Here is an 18,373-nt window from a genome sequence, read left to right on the forward strand (position 1 = left end):
TCTAGCATATAAATAGTTCTAAAAGAACACTGTATATAATCATTTGAAGCATTAGTCTTATATTAACTGGGAAGAATATTCTGTTGCATTCTGGGAGCTGCTCATGACGACAGCTGAGGTGATTATTAAACACAGACACAGAGTGAAGGTCATTATGTATTTATTAACCTCAAACCCTGATGCATAAAAATAATGAAACATTCGCTACAAAAATAACAGAAACCAGCAAACACGGCACTGGAGTCACATGACCCAATGACACGTCATGTGACCCATCAAGCTCACCATGAACTCCAAAGCAGATCAAACCCATGAAACATGATCGTCTTCATCATCATCATCATCATCATCATCATCTACAGGATCTTTGAGCCTTTAACAGCATTTAATGCTCGTAATAAACACACTGACGCACATGTCGTGTCATTATGATGATGATGATGATGATGATAATGATGATGAAGACGACATGCACTTTAAACACAACGAAGAGTTTCTTATAAACATCCCAGAAAACCACAACATCCCGTTTTCAGACTCGGATCTCATTCACTCTCGTTAAACACAGTCTCACAAATTCCCTTTTCACTCCAGCAACAAACTGACCCTTCATCATCATCATCAGTTACACTGACAGCTGCTGATCGTGTGTGTGTGTGTGTGTGTGTGGGATCATGGGTAATTCACCAGCGGCTCTATTCAGGTTTCATGTTTCTATATAACTAAAACAAACATAAATTATTAATATCAGGTGGCATTTAATGCCAGTCTCACTGTCTCTCTCTCTCTCTCTCACACACACACACACACACACACACACACACACACACACAGGTTTTTATACTGAACTAATGATATTTTGTATCTTCTACACAAACTGCATTTCTACATTTGGAATAAAATGGTTCCATGTTTATTCATCCATGTGACGGAACCCTGACCCCTGACCCCTGAACACACACGACAGGAGGAGCACATGCATGTAGTACACAAACCAACACACACACTTATGTAAATGAGGTGATGTCATACACTTCTATTATTGTTGTCGACTGAAATGACTACACACACACAGAACACAGTAATAAGGTTTCATTTGTTAACATGAGTCGACTAACAAATAACTACTTTTAATGTTAATCTCAACATTTATTAATAATTTTTTAAGATCATAAGTTGAACTTGTTAACTTTAATGAAAGAACATGAACATTTTTGCTAATATTAAAATGTTTTTATGCATGTTAATGCATTAACTGATGTCAACAAATGAGAGCTTATTGTAAAGTGTTACTGAAAACATTTAACATTTTTAGAATAAAAACATAATAATAATAATAATAATAATAATAATAAAATGACATTATTTCTGAATGATTTTTATAAAAGAGGATGAGTGAAGGTTTGTCAGACTCATTGGATCTCACTCGTGACCTCTGACCTAAAGCAATCATTATTTACACAGATTCTTTAATATAACGGCTTTAAAGGAAGAAACTGAACAACAGAAAACGAGTCGCTGGGAGACCGACGACAGTTGCACACACACACACACACACACACACACACCAGTGTCCCCTGACCTCTGACCTCACAGCAAGGAAGAACCGAATGAACCAGCTCTCGCTCACACACACACACTCACTCAGTCCAGCTGCAGCCAATCACAGCCCAGACGGAGGACGATGATGATGGTGATGATGAAGATCAGATGGTCTGGTACCCGGCGTGTGTTCTCTTCCTCCCGATCAGATACGCGATGAGGACGATCACAACCAGACCAGCCAGAGCCGCTCCGACGATGATGGGAATCAGCATGTTCTCCCGATCCACACGACACTCCTCCGCTGCGCACACACACACACACACACACACACACACAATTGTGATTGGTCAGTGGTGTTATTCTGTTTGTTTGATTTGATTTTGAATGTTACACACAGAACTGCAACATTAATGACAGTTTCAAACACACGTCCACCATTGGTCAGTCAGTCAGATAGCCCCGCCCTAAACTCATGTGATTGGTTGAGTCAGAAGTTAGAGACTGACTCTTTAGGAATCAAACTCCCAGTGACTGACTTCACCATCATCCTTCCCTCGGGTCATTCTGAACTTTTCTGTTAATCAGAGGAGTCTAAGACTAAGACTTCTGTCGCACTTGAACCACGAATACACAGAATTTGTTTTAATGGATTTGAGGAGTTTTGTGGAGGTTGAAGTTTAAAAAAGTAACGAATCCTTCATTCACGGGTCAATTTGACCCCCTTAGGAATGTGAGGAATGCTTCAGTACACATAGAAACACCTAAAAATGCTCAAAATTCAAACTGAAAATGCTAAAACTTTACCAATAAATGATTGTATAATGTGTCATGTGTCTCTGAATGCACACTGAAGCGAACAGGCTTTAGGACCCAGAGGAACAGCTCATTTACTCCATATAGAGATATAAGCCCATCTAGAGTCATCAAATATCATAATATATTATTTATTTTCAAAAGAGGTCGGCAAAGAGACACAATGCATGAAATTGTGAGTTATTTTGAATTTAAGTTGAAAGTTTAAGTTTAAATTACTATTTATTTATTATTTATTGATCAAATCTAGTAATTTAAAGGTAAATAAAATAAAATAAAAAAATCTCCCCAAAAAATTGCATTAAAGATATTATCAAAATGAAATAAAATAAGCTTTCTGGACGAGTATTACTTCAGGGCTTTGGGTCGTTCTGACCCGCGAGGGAAAGATGTGGAGGATTTAAAGCGACTGTGAGCCGTGGATCACATGACACGGGTCAGTACCTGCAGAGAAGCGGTTCTCGGTGACGTTGAAGGGCTGGAGCTGCAGACTGAAGGTGTTGATGGAGAAGCTGGGAACCACAGCGAGCGTTTGCTCAGTGCTGCACATGTACGAGCGACCCACGCTGCACTGCAGGAGGTCCAGGGAGACGTTACTCGCCTCGAACCGATCTATCAAACCATCAGAACAACATCAAACTTCATCAGCTGTGCTTTTAGGAGTCAGAAACACCGTGTTTGATTCCACAGACGGAACGTTCTGGATTATACAGTCAGGTGTGGATCAATTATCAATCAGTGGTGCAACGGGTCACAAAATTCACGGATCGGATCATTTTTCGGATGATCAGCAAAAATAAAATGAATAAATAAATGAATGAATGAATGAATGAATGGGGGGGGGGGGGTGCACATTTGCTTTTCATTTATTACTAAAAAAGCTCACCTGAAGTTTTTCGATCTCGCATTAAAAACTACTAGCCTGACTGATAAAGTTCAAACATTATTAAACAAGTGAACAGTCAGTAATAAAATAAGAACAAATACACAAATTACAAGCAGAGATTAATACTAAATAACAAAGTCACAATGGTATTCAGGTACAGAAATTAATAATTAAGCCTAAATATAAAATAACACTATTTGTTCACTGTAGAAATTAAATATAAATTTCATCTTTGTTAAAGCTGTATTTTGTTGTTTTATTAACATTAATGACACAGACGACAGCAGGAATATTAGGCTACTGTCACTTTAAGACCGAATAAACCGACACACATCCGGTTTCTTTCTCAACTGTTCACTGATGACAGAGAGAACACTTGCCGAGACGGGGTATATAGATGAGTATTTAGACTATTGTGTGTGTGTGTGTGTGTGTGTGTGTGTGTGTCAGTTCAAGAGCAAAGAAACGCGAAAGAGGAATCAGTTCGGTGTTCGAGCATTCTCTAAAACGTCTCTCTCTCTTTCAATTCAATTCAATTCAAAATGTGCTTAAAGGACAATTCCGGTATTTAACACTTTGAGTCTATTTTCAGGGTTCGTACACTTTTTCCAAGGTCAAATTCAAGCACTTTTCAAGCACTTTCCAGGTCCATTTTAAATCTTTTTCCAGCACCTTACACTACCGTAAATTACATACCAATACATAGTTAAAATTATTATTTAGTGTTTTTATCACATCAAAAGAGATAAACAGCCAAATGTTTCATAATAGCAGAGGGCTGCACGATATAGAAGAAAAATTAGATATGCGATAACTCATTAAATAATGTGATATTCAATATGCGATACGATAATGCTTAAAGTGTGTCAAATTAACTTAAATTATCTTTAAAATATCTTTAAAATTATATAACTTACACATACGTGTTTCACATTCTTTTTGTGATAAGAAAATATCCCTACAACTTCAAGACAGTGAACATCAGTGTTCTGTAGCATAAGAAGTGTTATTTTAACATCACTGGGGTTTAGGGGTTCAGGTTATCCTACATTAGGTTTATTTAACAACAGAAACTGATTAATCAAATGTAAAAATAAACACTGCTTAGTTTTCACTGCATGAATTAAATATACTGATTCTTATTAAAGCTACAAATGTTAGCCTATTCAGCCAAAAGCAGTGAGTGATTTTCTTTGTCTTTTGTTCATGACCCGTTATTGCAAGCCTTTGCGATATGCAATTATGCATATTGTAATATATACATTTGCAATATTTCGATATATTGTGCAGCCCTAATATTTAAGCCAATCACAAGTGTTATTCTTCAAAATGTATCACTAAGTATATGAATAATATACTTTTCATTATATTAATGTCCAAATATTGCTTACCAGATAATGTGATTTATAGGCTGTAAAACTGAATTAATTTCAAATATGAAGACTTAGAAATATTCAGAAATATTTGACAGGCCTTTCCGTTTTGGGACACATTCTTGATATAGACGAGGTTTGAACAATATCTGAGTGCACAGGCACCTGCCTGATAAATGTATTTCATTGCCAAGATGTCTTGGGCCAAGACATAACGTTAGCTAATACATTTACTGGAATAGAGCAGTGTAAATATTGCATAGGGCCATCCTAACCCTTACAGTAACAGTATACTACTTATGACACTGACTGATTTCAGTTCAGCAATCAGCGACTGTTGTTATGCACTGGGCTAACGTTTGCAGGTTAATTTGCACGTTACAGTTCTGTAATTTTGGCAATGTTCACTGCATATTCCACAAATGAACGTGACATAACGGACATGCAATACTTACATCACATTATCACACCAAGTACTCTCAGTCACTAATGGCCCTTTAGGACGCGGATCGCGCTGCGCTATGAAATGAAACCGATATATTTCAATGGCTTGCGCCGCGCGACTCGGACCAAAGCGAAGCTCAAGCGAGCTCGCGCGCACGCCGCGGTCAAAGTTTAAAATAGTTGAACAGTTGCCGCTGCATGGCCAATAAAAACGGTGCATCCAAACAACCGCGGAAATCAAAATGAAAACTCCGCCTACTTTTGCTCTGGCCAGCGTAACGCAAATCAATCTGTATCTGATTCTGAAGGGCTAATTTTTTTTCTCCATTTAATAAAGAACTATTTCGTCAGAAAGATATTTCTTGTGAAAGAAATACAGTTACAAATTCAAGCATTTTCAAGCATTTTATCCAAAATTCAAGCACTTTTCAAACCTTGAAAACACAACATCAAAATTCAAGCACTTTCAAGGATTTCAAGCACCCGTACGAACCCTGTATTTTGTAGTTTGTTTTGGATGAACAACAGTGGTGGACAAAGAAATTTTGACAATGGTTCCTGTCTCGACTTTTTGACTATTTTAGAATTGCCCATGACCGCTTTAGAATGGGAGTCAATGGCCATGCACAAACATGCCCTTAAAACAACCCTTAACGTTCGTTTTCAAAACTGTGCAACTCACCGAGTGGTTAGTGGTGTTCGTTGATGTTCCAAAACAAGTAGCGTAGCGAAACACAGTTTCTGTCGTGTTTTATTTGGCATTTTGTAAAACCCCATTGATTTCCGTTGGAGGACTCATTGCTCGTTGATATTACTGCGCTACCGGAAACTGAAAGGGGGCTGTTTACATTTGGTTGTAGTCTTTTCGCTCGGTTCTCTGTCTCTCAGAAGGCTAGCGTGAGCAGAGCAACGGAAGTTGCGGAAGAGCGGAAGTTTATACGCGGTTGTGAGGTATCTGAAAAAATAGTTCCACTATAGAAAAATAAACGGATTGAAATCATACATTGCGCCGATATATTTGTTTTTAATCATCAACGAACACCACTAACCACTCGGTGAGTTGAATAGTTTTGAAAACGAACGTTAAGGGTTGTTTTAAGGGCATGTTTGTGCATGGCCATTGACTCCCATTCTAAAGCGGTCATGGGCAATTCTAAAATAGTCAAAAAGTCGAGACAGGAACCATTGTCAAAATTTCTTTGTCCACCACTCTTGTTCATCCAAAACAAACTACAAAATAGACTCAAAGTGTTAAATACCGGAATTGTCCTTTAATTGGCATGAAGACGGTTACACTGTATTGCCAAAGCATTTCTCATTTTTACCGTGAATCATCATACATGTACATGTACGGTACGTACGGATCAGCTGCGATCCGTTGCACCGCTAGGATCAACATGTTGATATAGGAGAAGTCTGAAAAGCCCTGACTGAACGCACTAACACTAGAGTCTCGAGTCCCGAACTCACTCACCCGTCATGTCGGACCAGAAGGCGGAAACCATGACGCCGCTCAGATGAAACTTCTGCGTGGTCGAGTTCTGCAGCGACACACGAGACATGATCAGAGGAGTCACATGATCAGAGGGAGGAAGAGTCACATGATCAGAGAGACACAGTGGATTCGAGGAGTTTTGTGGTTAAAATTTTAAAAAGTAACGAATCCTTCATTCACGGGTCAATTTGACCCCCTTAGGAATGAATGGAATGCGAGGAATGCTTCAGTACACATAGAAAAGACTAAATATGCTCAAAATTCAAACTAAAAATGCTAAAACTTTACCAAAAATTATTGTTGTATCAACTACATGTGTCTCTGAATGCACACTGAAGTGAACAGGCTTTAGGACCCAGAGGAACAGCTCATTTACTCCATATAGAGATATAAGCCCATCTAGAGTCATCAAATATCATCTTATATTATTATTGAGTTCTGCAGCGACACACGAGACATGATCAGAGGAGTCACATGATCAGAGGGAGGAAGCATCACATGACACAGGGAACAGAGAGTCTGACCTGTGTGAAGGTGAACGTGAGGTTGGTCAGGTCCTGGGTCAGCGTGAGGGTGGCGACCGTGACCCCGCACGACCCCGAGGCCCTGGTGCTGTTGGGCTGCAGGTTCACGACCTCACTGATGCTCTGTGGAGGGATCAGATGAAGCGTCAGCGGCGGGAAACATGACGACAGCAGGACGTGAGAGAGTGTGTTTGATGGATATGTTTAGAGGTTGAGTGTGTGTGTGTGTGTTTGTGTTGGATAGTTTTAGGGGAAAAGTGTGTGTGATGGATATGTTTAGGGGTCGACTGTGTGTGTGTTGGATATGTTTAGGGGTCGAGTGTGTGTGTGTGTGTTGGATAGGTTTAGGGGTCGAGTGTGTGTGTGTGTGTGTGTGTGTGTTGGATATGTTTAGGGGTCGAGTGTGTGATGGATAGGTTTAGGGGTCGTGTGTGTGTGTGTGTTGGATAGGTTTAGGGGTCGTATGTGTGTGTGTGTGTGATGGATAGGTTTAGGGGTCGTGTGTGTGTGTGTGATGGATAGGTTTAGGGGTCGTGTGTGTGTGTGTGTGTGTGTGATGGATAGGTTTAGGGGTCGTGTGTATGTGTATGTGTGTGTGTGTGTGTGTGTGTGTGTGTGTGTCACCTTGTTCAGGGACTTTGAGAGGTGTGTGATGTTGAGCTGGAGCCCCATCAGCGCCAGTAGACAGACGGTGCCGTTGCCGTTGGTAACGCTGTAGTTGCCCCGTTTCGGGGTGGATGGGGGGGCGGGGGGTGCGGTGGGGGCAGCTGTGGTTCTGGGTGTTTGTGTCGGGGCGACGGTTGTAGACGTCTGATCAGCACTGCAAACACTCTCTACACACACACACACACACACACCTCAGCTTTATTACACAGAATCAACGATGCAAACGTGATCAGAGATGAGACGCATTCAGGTTCTGCTGTAACTCTACACCAGGGCTATTCAACCGGCGGCCCGCCAATCATCTCCATGCGGCCCGACGGCACCTCCCTCCCTCCTCCTCTTTTCCTGGCGGTGCGGCTAATTCAGTTTGATACTCGCGATTGACCTGAGAAACGTTTTACGTGCGAATATTTTCAGCAGTTATTACATGTGTCCCGAATTTATGTCGACTGAACCAGCGATACTAATCATTCGTGAATGAATCATTCTTTTGGTTCGATTCTTTCTAAACGCGCTTGCATAACGGTCTAAAACTATTCGGATTCATTCGGACCGCTCCGTCACTGGATCATCTGAAGCGGCTTCTCGGCCAGTAACAACAGAGGGCGCTGTTTCCAGTTGTTCCACTAGTTGTTCCAGCACGGCCCAGCACAGAGCTGCGTTTACTCCCGGTCCCGGACACTAGTATTAAACTGCGCTGCGACAGCCAGTGGGAAGCGCTTCAGTTCGACAGAAACCTCTCTGTTACAAACCACAAACCACAGCCTAAACATTCCCAACAAGACTGACGAGGAAAGCAGGAGAAACATTGTGGCATGAACGAAATTAGAAGACTTTAAATCCCCTAATCATGCTTACAAACATTTACCATGAATGTACTGTAGTAATTTACCATGGGTTGGGCAGAAATGTGCAATTTATATTGAATACTATGTAGTAATAAATAAATAAATATAGTAAATATAGTGATTTATATTGCATTAGATTTATTAGGTGGGTAGAGGAATATATAATTAATGTTTGTTATGAAATTATGTCAGTTTCTTTGTAAAGGTGCGTATAGTTTTTAACTTGTGTTATACAGTGGGAGTGAGTAGCCTGTGGTTATCAAGTCTCACTGTCAGAATATTTTCATTTAAGCATAACAATTATAAATAATATAATTATTTCTATTATTGTATAATTAATTTATTTTTTCCAAGGAAAATAGTTGTAGCCTACACAGCTGTAAATGATCAAGTTTTTATTTATTATGGTTTTATATATCTGCATACTGTTGGGTACCACATTTCCAAGTAAATACCATACTTTTTTAGGGGTTACTTTAACTTATTTATTGAAACTGTTATGTTTCAATAAATAAGCTAAACCCCCAAACCAACCCACCGGCCCACCTCAACTTTTCGATTTGATAATCCGGTCCTCGAATGAAGCTAACTGAACAGCCCTGACACTCACACCAGAGTCGAGACCTGCGCACACACTCACACCAGAGTCGAGACCTGCGCACACACTCACACCAGAGTGAGTGTGTGTATGAGCTGTGAGTGTGCATGTGTCTATTTAAATGCCTTTTGCCTTCAGTCAGTGTGAAGTCTTGTGTGTTTGATTTGGTTCACACTCTCGGTCAGCATTTTGAGCAGTTCCTGGTTTCTTTATATCACTCTGTTCCTCTCTCGAGAGTACAAATGTTAATTCTCATGAGAGCCTTTTGTTTTCTCGGGGGTAGCGCAGACTTGCTGGCACCCGCCTTACACTCTCAGTAGAGCATTAGTAGACTGGTAGGGTTAGGGTTAGACATGTAGTTGCCAAATTACTAAGTCAACAGAATGTGTTAAAGGGACCATCAAAATAAAGTGTTACCAAAACACTTTTCTACAGCATTTCCCCCCCGTGTGCTCTTACACGATCTGAGGGGGGTGTAGACTTATGCACGATTGGGGGGGGGGGGGTAGACTTATGCACGATCTGGGGGGGTGTGTGTAGACTTATGCACGATCTGGGGGTGTGTGTAGACTTATGCACGATCTGGGGGTGTGTGTAGACTTATGCACGATCTGGGGGGGTGTAGACTTATGCACGATCTGAGGGGGTGTGTGTAGACTTATGCACGATCTGGGGGGGTGTGTGTAGACTTATGCACGATCTGGGGGGGTGTAGACTTATGCACGATCTGGGGGGGTGTAGACTTATGCACGATCTGAGGGGGGTGTGTAGACTTATGCACGATCTGAGGGGGTGTGTAGACTTATGCACGATCTGAGGGGGGTGTGTAGACTTATGCACGATCTGAGGGGGGTGTGTAGACTTATGCACGATCTGGGGGGGGGGTGTAGACTTATGCACGATCTGAGGGGGGGTGTAGACTTATGCACGATCTGAGGGGGGTGTGTAGACTTATGCACGATCTGGGGGGGTGTGTGTAGACTTATGCACGATCTGGGGGGGTGTGTGTAGACTTATGCACGATCTGGGGGGGTGTAGACTTATGCACGATCTGGGGGGGTGTAGACTTATGCACGATCTGGGGGGGTGTAGACTTATGCACGATCTGAGGGGGGTGTGTAGACTTATGCACGATCTGAGGGGGGGGTGTAGACTTATGCACGATCTGAGGGGGGGGTGTAGACTTATGCACGATCTGAGGGGGGGTGTAGACTTATGCACGATCTGAGGGGGGTGTGTAGACTTATGCACGATCTGAGGGGGTGGGGGGGGGGGGTGTAGACTTATGCACGATCTGGGGGGGTGGGGGGTGTAGACTTATGCACGATCTGGGGGGGTGGGGGGTGTAGACTTATGCACGATCTGTTAGAGTTACTGTGTTTCCTGCATGAGTCAGCGCTGAGCATCAGATTACCCAGCAGCCCCAGACACATGAAAGACCAATTTAATAACCTGTTCAACCGGTTCATGAAAAGAACCCGTTCAAAAGGCTGGTTCCCTCAGAAGTGGGAGGAGTTTGAGGACCACATGATGTCCCTGACCCGAAACATGACCGTCAGTGCTAGGGCTGGGTACCGAGTTTCGATACTTTTTAGGTACCGATCGAATTGCCTTGATACTATTGAGTATCGAAAAATGACATGTTGTTCGGTACCAGATTTCGATACCTAAGGGGTTAACTCGTCAACGTCAGTGCTCAAACAAATACATAAGAAATGCACAACGACACACAAAGTCGCTCACGCACATACATGTGTAGAGTTTGCGTAACTCTGCACACACGAGAAGCGCGGAACTCTCTGCGCACATTCTCATATGAGACGCGCGCACGCACAAACTCTCCACGCACATATTCATGAGACGCGAGCACACACACATAATACCTTAAAGATGTGGAAAAGTCGATCAAAAGTGTGGCTACATTTCTCCAGGCTCGATGCCAACAGCGCACGATGCAGTATTTGCTGTAAAATAATTGCTGCAAAGACCGGCACCGCGACAGATATGATGAAGCCCTCGACAGTGCTCGGAGTAAACATAATAGCAGAAAGTTGCTTCGCCTTCGACTGGTAAATGAAGAGGTACCTTGTTGATCACTCTGACAGTGTTTATATTGCAATAATAACCTACTGTGTGCACAGCCGTTCAAAAATGTGTTGGTTAGTCAGAATTTTTTTTCAGTAAGGATGCATTAAAGTGATTAAAATCGTGACATTAAAACATGTGTAATGTTACAAAATATTTCGTTTTTAAATAAATGCAGATCTTTTGACATTATTATTCACCAAAATATTAAGCAGCAAACTGTTTTCATAATTCTGAAGGATCATGTGACACTGAAGTAATGATTTTGAAAATTCAGATTTGACATCACAGGAATAAATTACATTTTGAAATATATTCAAATAAGATTTTAAATTGTAATACTATTTCACAATATTACAAGTTTTACTTGTATAAATTTTTTACCTTTATAAAAAAAAAAAAATTCAGCTTTGGTGAGCATGAGCTCTTTATAAAACATTTTTTGTTCCTTTGTGCTTTTTTTGTTCCTTTGTGCACTGGCTAAGGAGCATGAGTCAAACTGAAAAAATAAAACCAAAATTTTCTGAGGTAATGTGTTATGTAATCTTGTTAAAATGGATTTCATAAAATTGGTATCGAAAAAAGTATCGTTAGGAACCGGTATCGAAAGATTTTGAACAATACCCAGCCCTAGTCAGAGCTGAGGTTAGCTGTGGTCATGTGACCCTGACCCCTGACCCCTGACCTGAAACGCGTACCGTCAGAGCTGAGGTTAGCTGTGGTCATGTGACCCTGACCCCTGACCCCTGACCTGAAACGCGTACCGTCAGAGCTGAGGTTAGCTGTGGTCATGTGACCCTGACCCCTGACCTGAAATGCGTACCGTCAGAGCTGAGGTTAGCTGTGGTCATGTGACCCTGACCCCTGACCTGAAACACGTACCGTCAGAGCTGAGGTTAGCTGTGGTCATGTGACCCTGACCCCTGACCTGAAACACGTACTGTCAGAGCTGAGGTTAGCTGTGGTCATGTGACCCTGACCCCTGACCTGAAACACGTACCGTCAGAGCTGAGGTTAGCTGTGGTCATGTGACCCTGACCCCTGACCTGAAACACGTACCGTCAGAGCTGAGGTTAGCTGTGGTCATGTGACCCTGACCCCTGACCTGAAACACGTACCGTCAGAGCTGAGGTTAGCTGTGGTCATGTGACCCTGACCCCTGACCTGAAACACGTACCGTCAGAGCTGAGGTTAGCTGTGGTCATGTGACCCTGACCCCTGACCTGAAACACGTACCGTCAGAGCTGAGGTTAGCTGTGGTCATGTACGCCTCCATCCGCAGGTCTGAGAAGGTGACGTTCACTCCTGCGCTCAGACTGATGGATGAGGAGCTCAAACACCTGTAGGTGCTGTTCACCCGCGCTAAGATCTCAGAGGAGTTCGTCGTCACGGTTACGACCCCTGCAGGCAGAAACACACGTGAAACTGTGTGTGTGAGAGACTGACCTGTCCTGGAGGATTGTGGGAAGGTGTCGGGGTCACTGAGGTTGTGTGTGTGTGTGTGTGTGTGTGTGTGTGTGTGTGTGTGTGTGTGTGTGTGTGTGTGTGTGTGTGTGTGTGTGTGAGACTGACCTGTCCTGGAGGATTGTGGGAAGGTGTCGGGGTCACTGAGGTTGTACTGTAGGCTGATGTTGGTCACTCTGTAGAGCCGCTCGTCGCTGGAGAACACGAGAGAGATCATGTGACCCGCACCGAACGACATCACCAGCTCTGGAGGAACACCAGCGCCGCCACACGAGCTCCCGTTGCCCACTGATGCTGAGGAGGGCATCGCAAACACTGCCTCGCTCTATACACACACACACACACACACACACACACACACACACACACACACACACACACACACACACATTCAGGAAATACATCTATAGCAAATAAAAAAAAACATTTTTTCCATGACTTATGTTGTAAAAACTAAAAAAGACAGGGTAGGTTTAGGGGTCGGGTTAGTGTGTGTGTGTGTGTGTGTGTGTGTGTGTGTAATGGGTCGGGTTAGTGTGAAGGGACAGAATATACAGTTTGTACAGTATAGAGTTAGGGTTAGGGGTAGTGTGTGAGCGGAGCGGAAAGAATGTGCACTCCACGCTCAAAGCATTTCATAATTACTCCGCTCAAGCTCCGCATCACAAACTAAAATATGAAGTTAAACAAATTGCCAAACGAAAAAATATAGATCTCTTTAAGCCAACTTTTATATTAATATTGAGAAATACTATGAACAGAAAAAATGCTGGCTGGTTGAACATATTTTTATTAGCAAAGCTACATCTCCAGTGCTGCCTGCAGAGTGGCAGGTGCCAAGCACACGCGATTATTGCTGGACATCAGACAACACCCTTTCCACGCTAATATTTCAGAAACTCCATCTTTCTGTCTTTCTTTAACTGTGCTTATTAACAACTTATAAAATCGTCCATCATATAATGGAGTTGTACAGGCGGAAATCGCGAGGGGGGGGAGGGGGTCGGTAAAAATATCATTAAAAGCATGTGTAAAATTAATTACATGATATATACTTTATATAAATGTTTGTGAAAGTACTAGTAAAACAATACAAATGCAAAATATGATTAGAAACATTTTGAGTCCCCCTCCTTTGCCTCACAGTGGTTTGGTCCTGGCTCGTGATTCGTAATTGTGCGATAGTGGAGCGGTTTGGAAAAACCAGACTGTGTGTGTGTGTGTGTGTGTGTGTGTGTATGTAATGGGTAGGTTTATGGGTCGGGTTAGTATGTGTGTGTGTGTGTGTGTGTGTAATGGGTAGGGTTAGTGTGAGGGGACAGAATATACAGTTCAGTATAGAGTTAGGGTTAGTCGCCACAAAGATAGCGAACCAGACTCTGTGTGTGTGTGTGTGTGTGTGTGTGTGTGCGCGCGTGCGCGTGTGTGTGTGTTGTACCGTTCCATTGGTGGTGTTGTAGGAGATGCTGAAGTTTGCATTGAGTTCTGCTTTTATGCAGGTGGAGTTTCCGTCAGTCACCTCGAATGTCACAGCATGAGCCACAAACACACACCCTGAAACACAAACACACACCTTCATCATCATCATCATCATCATCATCAGTCGACCTGAGTGAGACGTGAGCAGTGTCCAGCAGAGGGCGCCATCACACACACACACACACACACCCCCTGAAACACAAACACACAACTTCATCATCATCATCGACGTCAGTCGACCTGAGTGAGACGTGAGCCTCAGTGTCCAGCAGAGGGCGCCATCACACACACACACACACACACACCCAGATCTGATGTTAAACTCACTGTTTAATCCGACCAGTCGCTTCCGTCATTCTCACATCTTCTCTTCAATAGTTTTTAAATGACAAAAAAAAAAATATTTATCTGCATTCCACAATCCCGTTCCCACATGATTTCCCCTTTTAAAAAAAAGGAACAATAAAATGTGACACACAGGAAGTGACATCATCTGAACATGAGCATCACGAGCAAGTAATCTCACAATATCATTCTATTTGCACAATTTCGACACAGACTGCAGTTCACTCTTCCCACATTCCCTGTTTTTTGGGTTTTCATTTATCTGGATTCTGTTTTAATGGCTTACAGTTTTTTCTAATTGCTAACACACTAAACTGACACACACAGCACAGTTATTTACACTGACACACACACACACACACACACACACACACAGAGCAAAACCTCTTCTCACGTCTCAAAGTCTGAACACATTTTCTGCTTTACACACATTTTGCAATTCAAAACGGCACTTTTTAAACACACTGAACACGGTTCTCTGCGTAACACACACTATCTGACATAAACTCACGTCTGCCATTTCAAAACACTGCCATTCAAAATGACACTCCATGATCTGATTGGCCGACACATGTGTCACCTGACCAAACTCCTCAATGCTTCACTGCTAACACTTCAGTCTTCTTCAGTTCACTGTTTTCTGTGAGCTGTGTTCAGGCCAGTACTTCTGCTGTGCACATGTTGCACTTGTTTGGTGAAAAATAAAAAATAAATGTTTCGACAGCATGTGTGTGTGTGTGTGTGTGTGTGTGTGTGTGTGTGTCTCTGCAAATATTTCTGTGCATGTGAACAATCTGAAGAATCTTCTACAATTTGAACTATTTTAGTAGTATGGCGAAGCCTGAAGACGAGAGCGCTGTTCATTACGCCAGCAGTGTGTCGTCGGTCAGACTAAACTCGGCTAATATGAATAACGTGTAACTTCGTGCAGAAGTGTGATTGTGATAATGCTGTGTGTAGTTGTGGTTGCAGTGCTTCATTCTGCAGGATATATGAGGCATTCTGCAGTTTGGGTGTGTGAATTGTGTTCAGTATTTTGATAAAACCAGCCTAGTTACAGAAAAAACTGTAATAAATGTTTTAATAATCAAAGAACACATCTAATCAATGCAATTCATAACACTAATCAATGATAAACATGATGTTTTATCGTTTTAGAAAAGCTGTGTCTGTTTTGATGGATTATCAGGAACCAGAGGAAAATATAACAATTCCTTTTATTTTCTGGAAAACAAAAGAGAAAAACATTCTAACAGTGAAATATTTCAGCGATTCAAATAAACCAACTTTTATTCTGGCGGGTTGTAGCGAAGAGATTTGACATGTAAACATGTATTTACTTTTATAACCTCTTTAGAAATAAAGCCCCACAAGAAGGTTTTGTCAGATATTGCTCAATGGTGTGTGTGTGTGTGTGTGTGTTTCATTCATAAACTTCTGCTTAAACTGTGTAAATAATCCTGTAACTGTGAAGGGGAACTCTTGTGAAATCTCAGCATGACCAAGAGAGTTTGTGAAATCATGAAGTGTCTTACACACACACACACACACACACACACACACACACACACACACACTCACACTCACACTCACACTCACACTCACACTCACACTCACACTACACTGGACCGAACCACCGGGTTCTCCTGATAATCAGTGTGATTCACTAGAGCAGCTGATCACACACACACACACACACTTACAGCAGCAGCTCAGTGGAACAATAGCGCCGAGTCCCAGATCATTCTGGAGTCACATGATCACTGAGAGGAACACACTGATCATCAGTTCAATAACAGTGTTGATGTCAATAACTGACGCATGTCACATGACTGATCGCGACCAGGTGAGTGTGTGTGAGTGAGTGTGTGTTTGTTTGTGTGTAATTGTGTGTGTGTGTGAGTGTGTATGTAAGTGAGTGTCAGTGTGTGTGAGTATGCGAGAGTGTGTGATTGTGTGTGTGTGTGTGTGAGTGAGTGTCTGTAAGTGTGTGTGAATCTGTGTGCATATGTGTGTGTGAGAGAATTTGAGTGTGTGTGAGAGTGAGTGTGTGTATTTGTGAGTGTGTGAGAGAATTTGTGTGCAAGTGTGTGTATTTGTGCACGAGTGTGAATTTGTGTGCGTGTGTGAGTGAGTGTGTAAGTGAGAGAGTGTATTTGAGTGCGTGTGAATTTGTGTGTGTGAGAGAAATTGTGTGCGAGTGTGTGTGATTGTGTGTGTGTATTTAAATTTGTGCGCGAGTGTGTATTTGTGTGTGTGAATTTGTGTGTAAGTGTGTGAGTGAGTGTGTGAATGATATTTTAATAATCCATGAACCAAAGCAACCAGCGACAAAGAAAGGACAATCACAGCGTTAAAAAAAGTGTTTGAAAAATCAAAGAAAAAGACAAAAACACAAGATTGTGACGCTAACAGCTGTAATGACCGGGGCGTCGGACTGGGGGGAAACCAGCACCAGTGCTGATTCCCAGTGCTGATTCCCAGTGCCCCAAGGGGAGAGAGGGCCCTTAATATATATATTATTTTATTTTACCTGGATATTTTCATTTCCTAATGAATGTCAGATGAAATGTAAAGTTAGTGTATCGGCTGAAGAACTGTGCTGATTGACTGACACACCCCTTGCTGACGCGCCACATGGTTCAGTCCTTCTGCACACATTAGTTGAGCGCGAACACAGGAGTGCCTGTGCATAGGGCCCGGATCTCGTGAAGGAGGACATCATCGAATTTAAAATGATGTGGAATTTAAACCATTGATTTAAAGATTGTGTATATCAAAACAATATTTTTACGAACTGAGACCTGATTACATAATTCAGTGCGCTTGTCACTGATTGGTGGAGGTTTCTCTGCAGCATCATGGGTAGTGTAGTTTTCCACCAGGAATATTTCCTAACAAATTAAATTGATTTAAAAAAATAAAAATAAGTTGAAATAATGCAGACTGCTTCCACAGAAACATAAACCATCGCTTAACAATTTATAAGCTCACAGTAGGACTGTCTTTAATGGTTTATGATAAGTCACATGACATCTAAAGATCCGCTGATTGGCTGTTTCCCTCCCGAGCTGCTCCTCCAGCCTATTGACGGATATTGATATTAATCTTTATGGTTCAGTAAGATATAGTCATTTGGACTTAAAGTTCTGCTGTACGCGCGCTTATTGTTCTGATCACGTGACGCATCGAGGTGACGTCAGCCGCGCGTTAAACAACTCAAGTGAAATTTAGTTCTTAAAATAATTATATAACAAAACACCCCAAGCACATAATGGCGAATAAAAGGACTAAAGTGAAACAGGCACACAGAATCAGACTCATCACACACATACACCGATTAAACTGACTCTGGTTTAACTCGTTATTTTAGTTAACGTAGTCAGTCAGACAGAGAGCGCTAAAGACAGTTTGACGTCGATAACACTGAGATGTCCGTCGTGTGTGTGTGTGGTTTAGACTAGATCGCGGTGTTTAATGATGAGTTATAAAGACTTACCCATCAGCAGAGTCCAGACACCTGCAGAAAAACACTGTTTAACGACCGTCATGACGTCTGTCGGGAAAAGCGCCAAAACGAGCGATAAACCCCGCGGACTGAAGCCTGCGCACTGAACACGGATGCTGTGAGTCTATATGAGTGATTTTATCAGCTCATAAACGGAGTTATGATGTTTCCTCAGTGTCTGGCAGCAGATTCACTGTGTCATGAGGCAGAATGTTCCAGTCATGTGATGTGAGCGCTTTAGCCCCGCCCCTCGCGAGTCACGTGACGGCGCTCGCTCCGCTGCGTGTATATAAACACTGG

General features: G+C 42.3%; 1 protein-coding gene across 1 annotated transcript; it reads right to left on the minus strand.

Moving 5' to 3' along the window:
* Positions 1 to 1,368: 1,368 nt before the first annotated feature.
* Positions 1,369 to 18,332, minus strand: lamp1a (lysosomal associated membrane protein 1a). The gene is made up of 9 exons (XM_084105652.1): positions 18,065 to 18,332; positions 14,180 to 14,295; positions 12,850 to 13,066; positions 12,514 to 12,678; positions 7,705 to 7,913; positions 7,081 to 7,203; positions 6,536 to 6,602; positions 2,803 to 2,970; positions 1,369 to 1,846 (listed from the first exon to the last, which is right to left on the minus strand). Exons 1-9 carry the CDS (start codon positions 18,114 to 18,116, stop codon positions 1,707 to 1,709), a joined length of 1,257 nt encoding a protein of 418 aa, XP_083961778.1. The 5' UTR covers positions 18,117 to 18,332; the 3' UTR covers positions 1,369 to 1,706.
* Positions 18,333 to 18,373: the final 41 nt, after the last annotated feature.

This window comes from Abramis brama (assembly GCF_963993115.1).
Source record: "Abramis brama genome assembly, chromosome: 2".
Lineage (NCBI taxonomy): Eukaryota > Metazoa > Chordata > Actinopteri > Cypriniformes > Leuciscidae > Abramis > Abramis brama.

Excerpts from the sequence above, each read along its gene's own strand:
- lamp1a (XM_084105652.1), bottom strand. The coding sequence starts at position 18,116 with ATGACGGTCGTTAAACAGTGTTTTTCTGCAGGTGTCTGGACTCTGCTG. Across the intron at positions 13,067-14,179 it reads ACAACACCACCAATGGAACG|AGCGAGGCAGTGTTTGCGAT; the intron begins GTACAACACACA and ends GTGTGTGTATAG. Across the intron at positions 7,914-12,513 it reads AGCTAACCTCAGCTCTGACG|AGAGTGTTTGCAGTGCTGAT; the intron begins GTACGTGTTTCA and ends GTGTGTGTGTAG.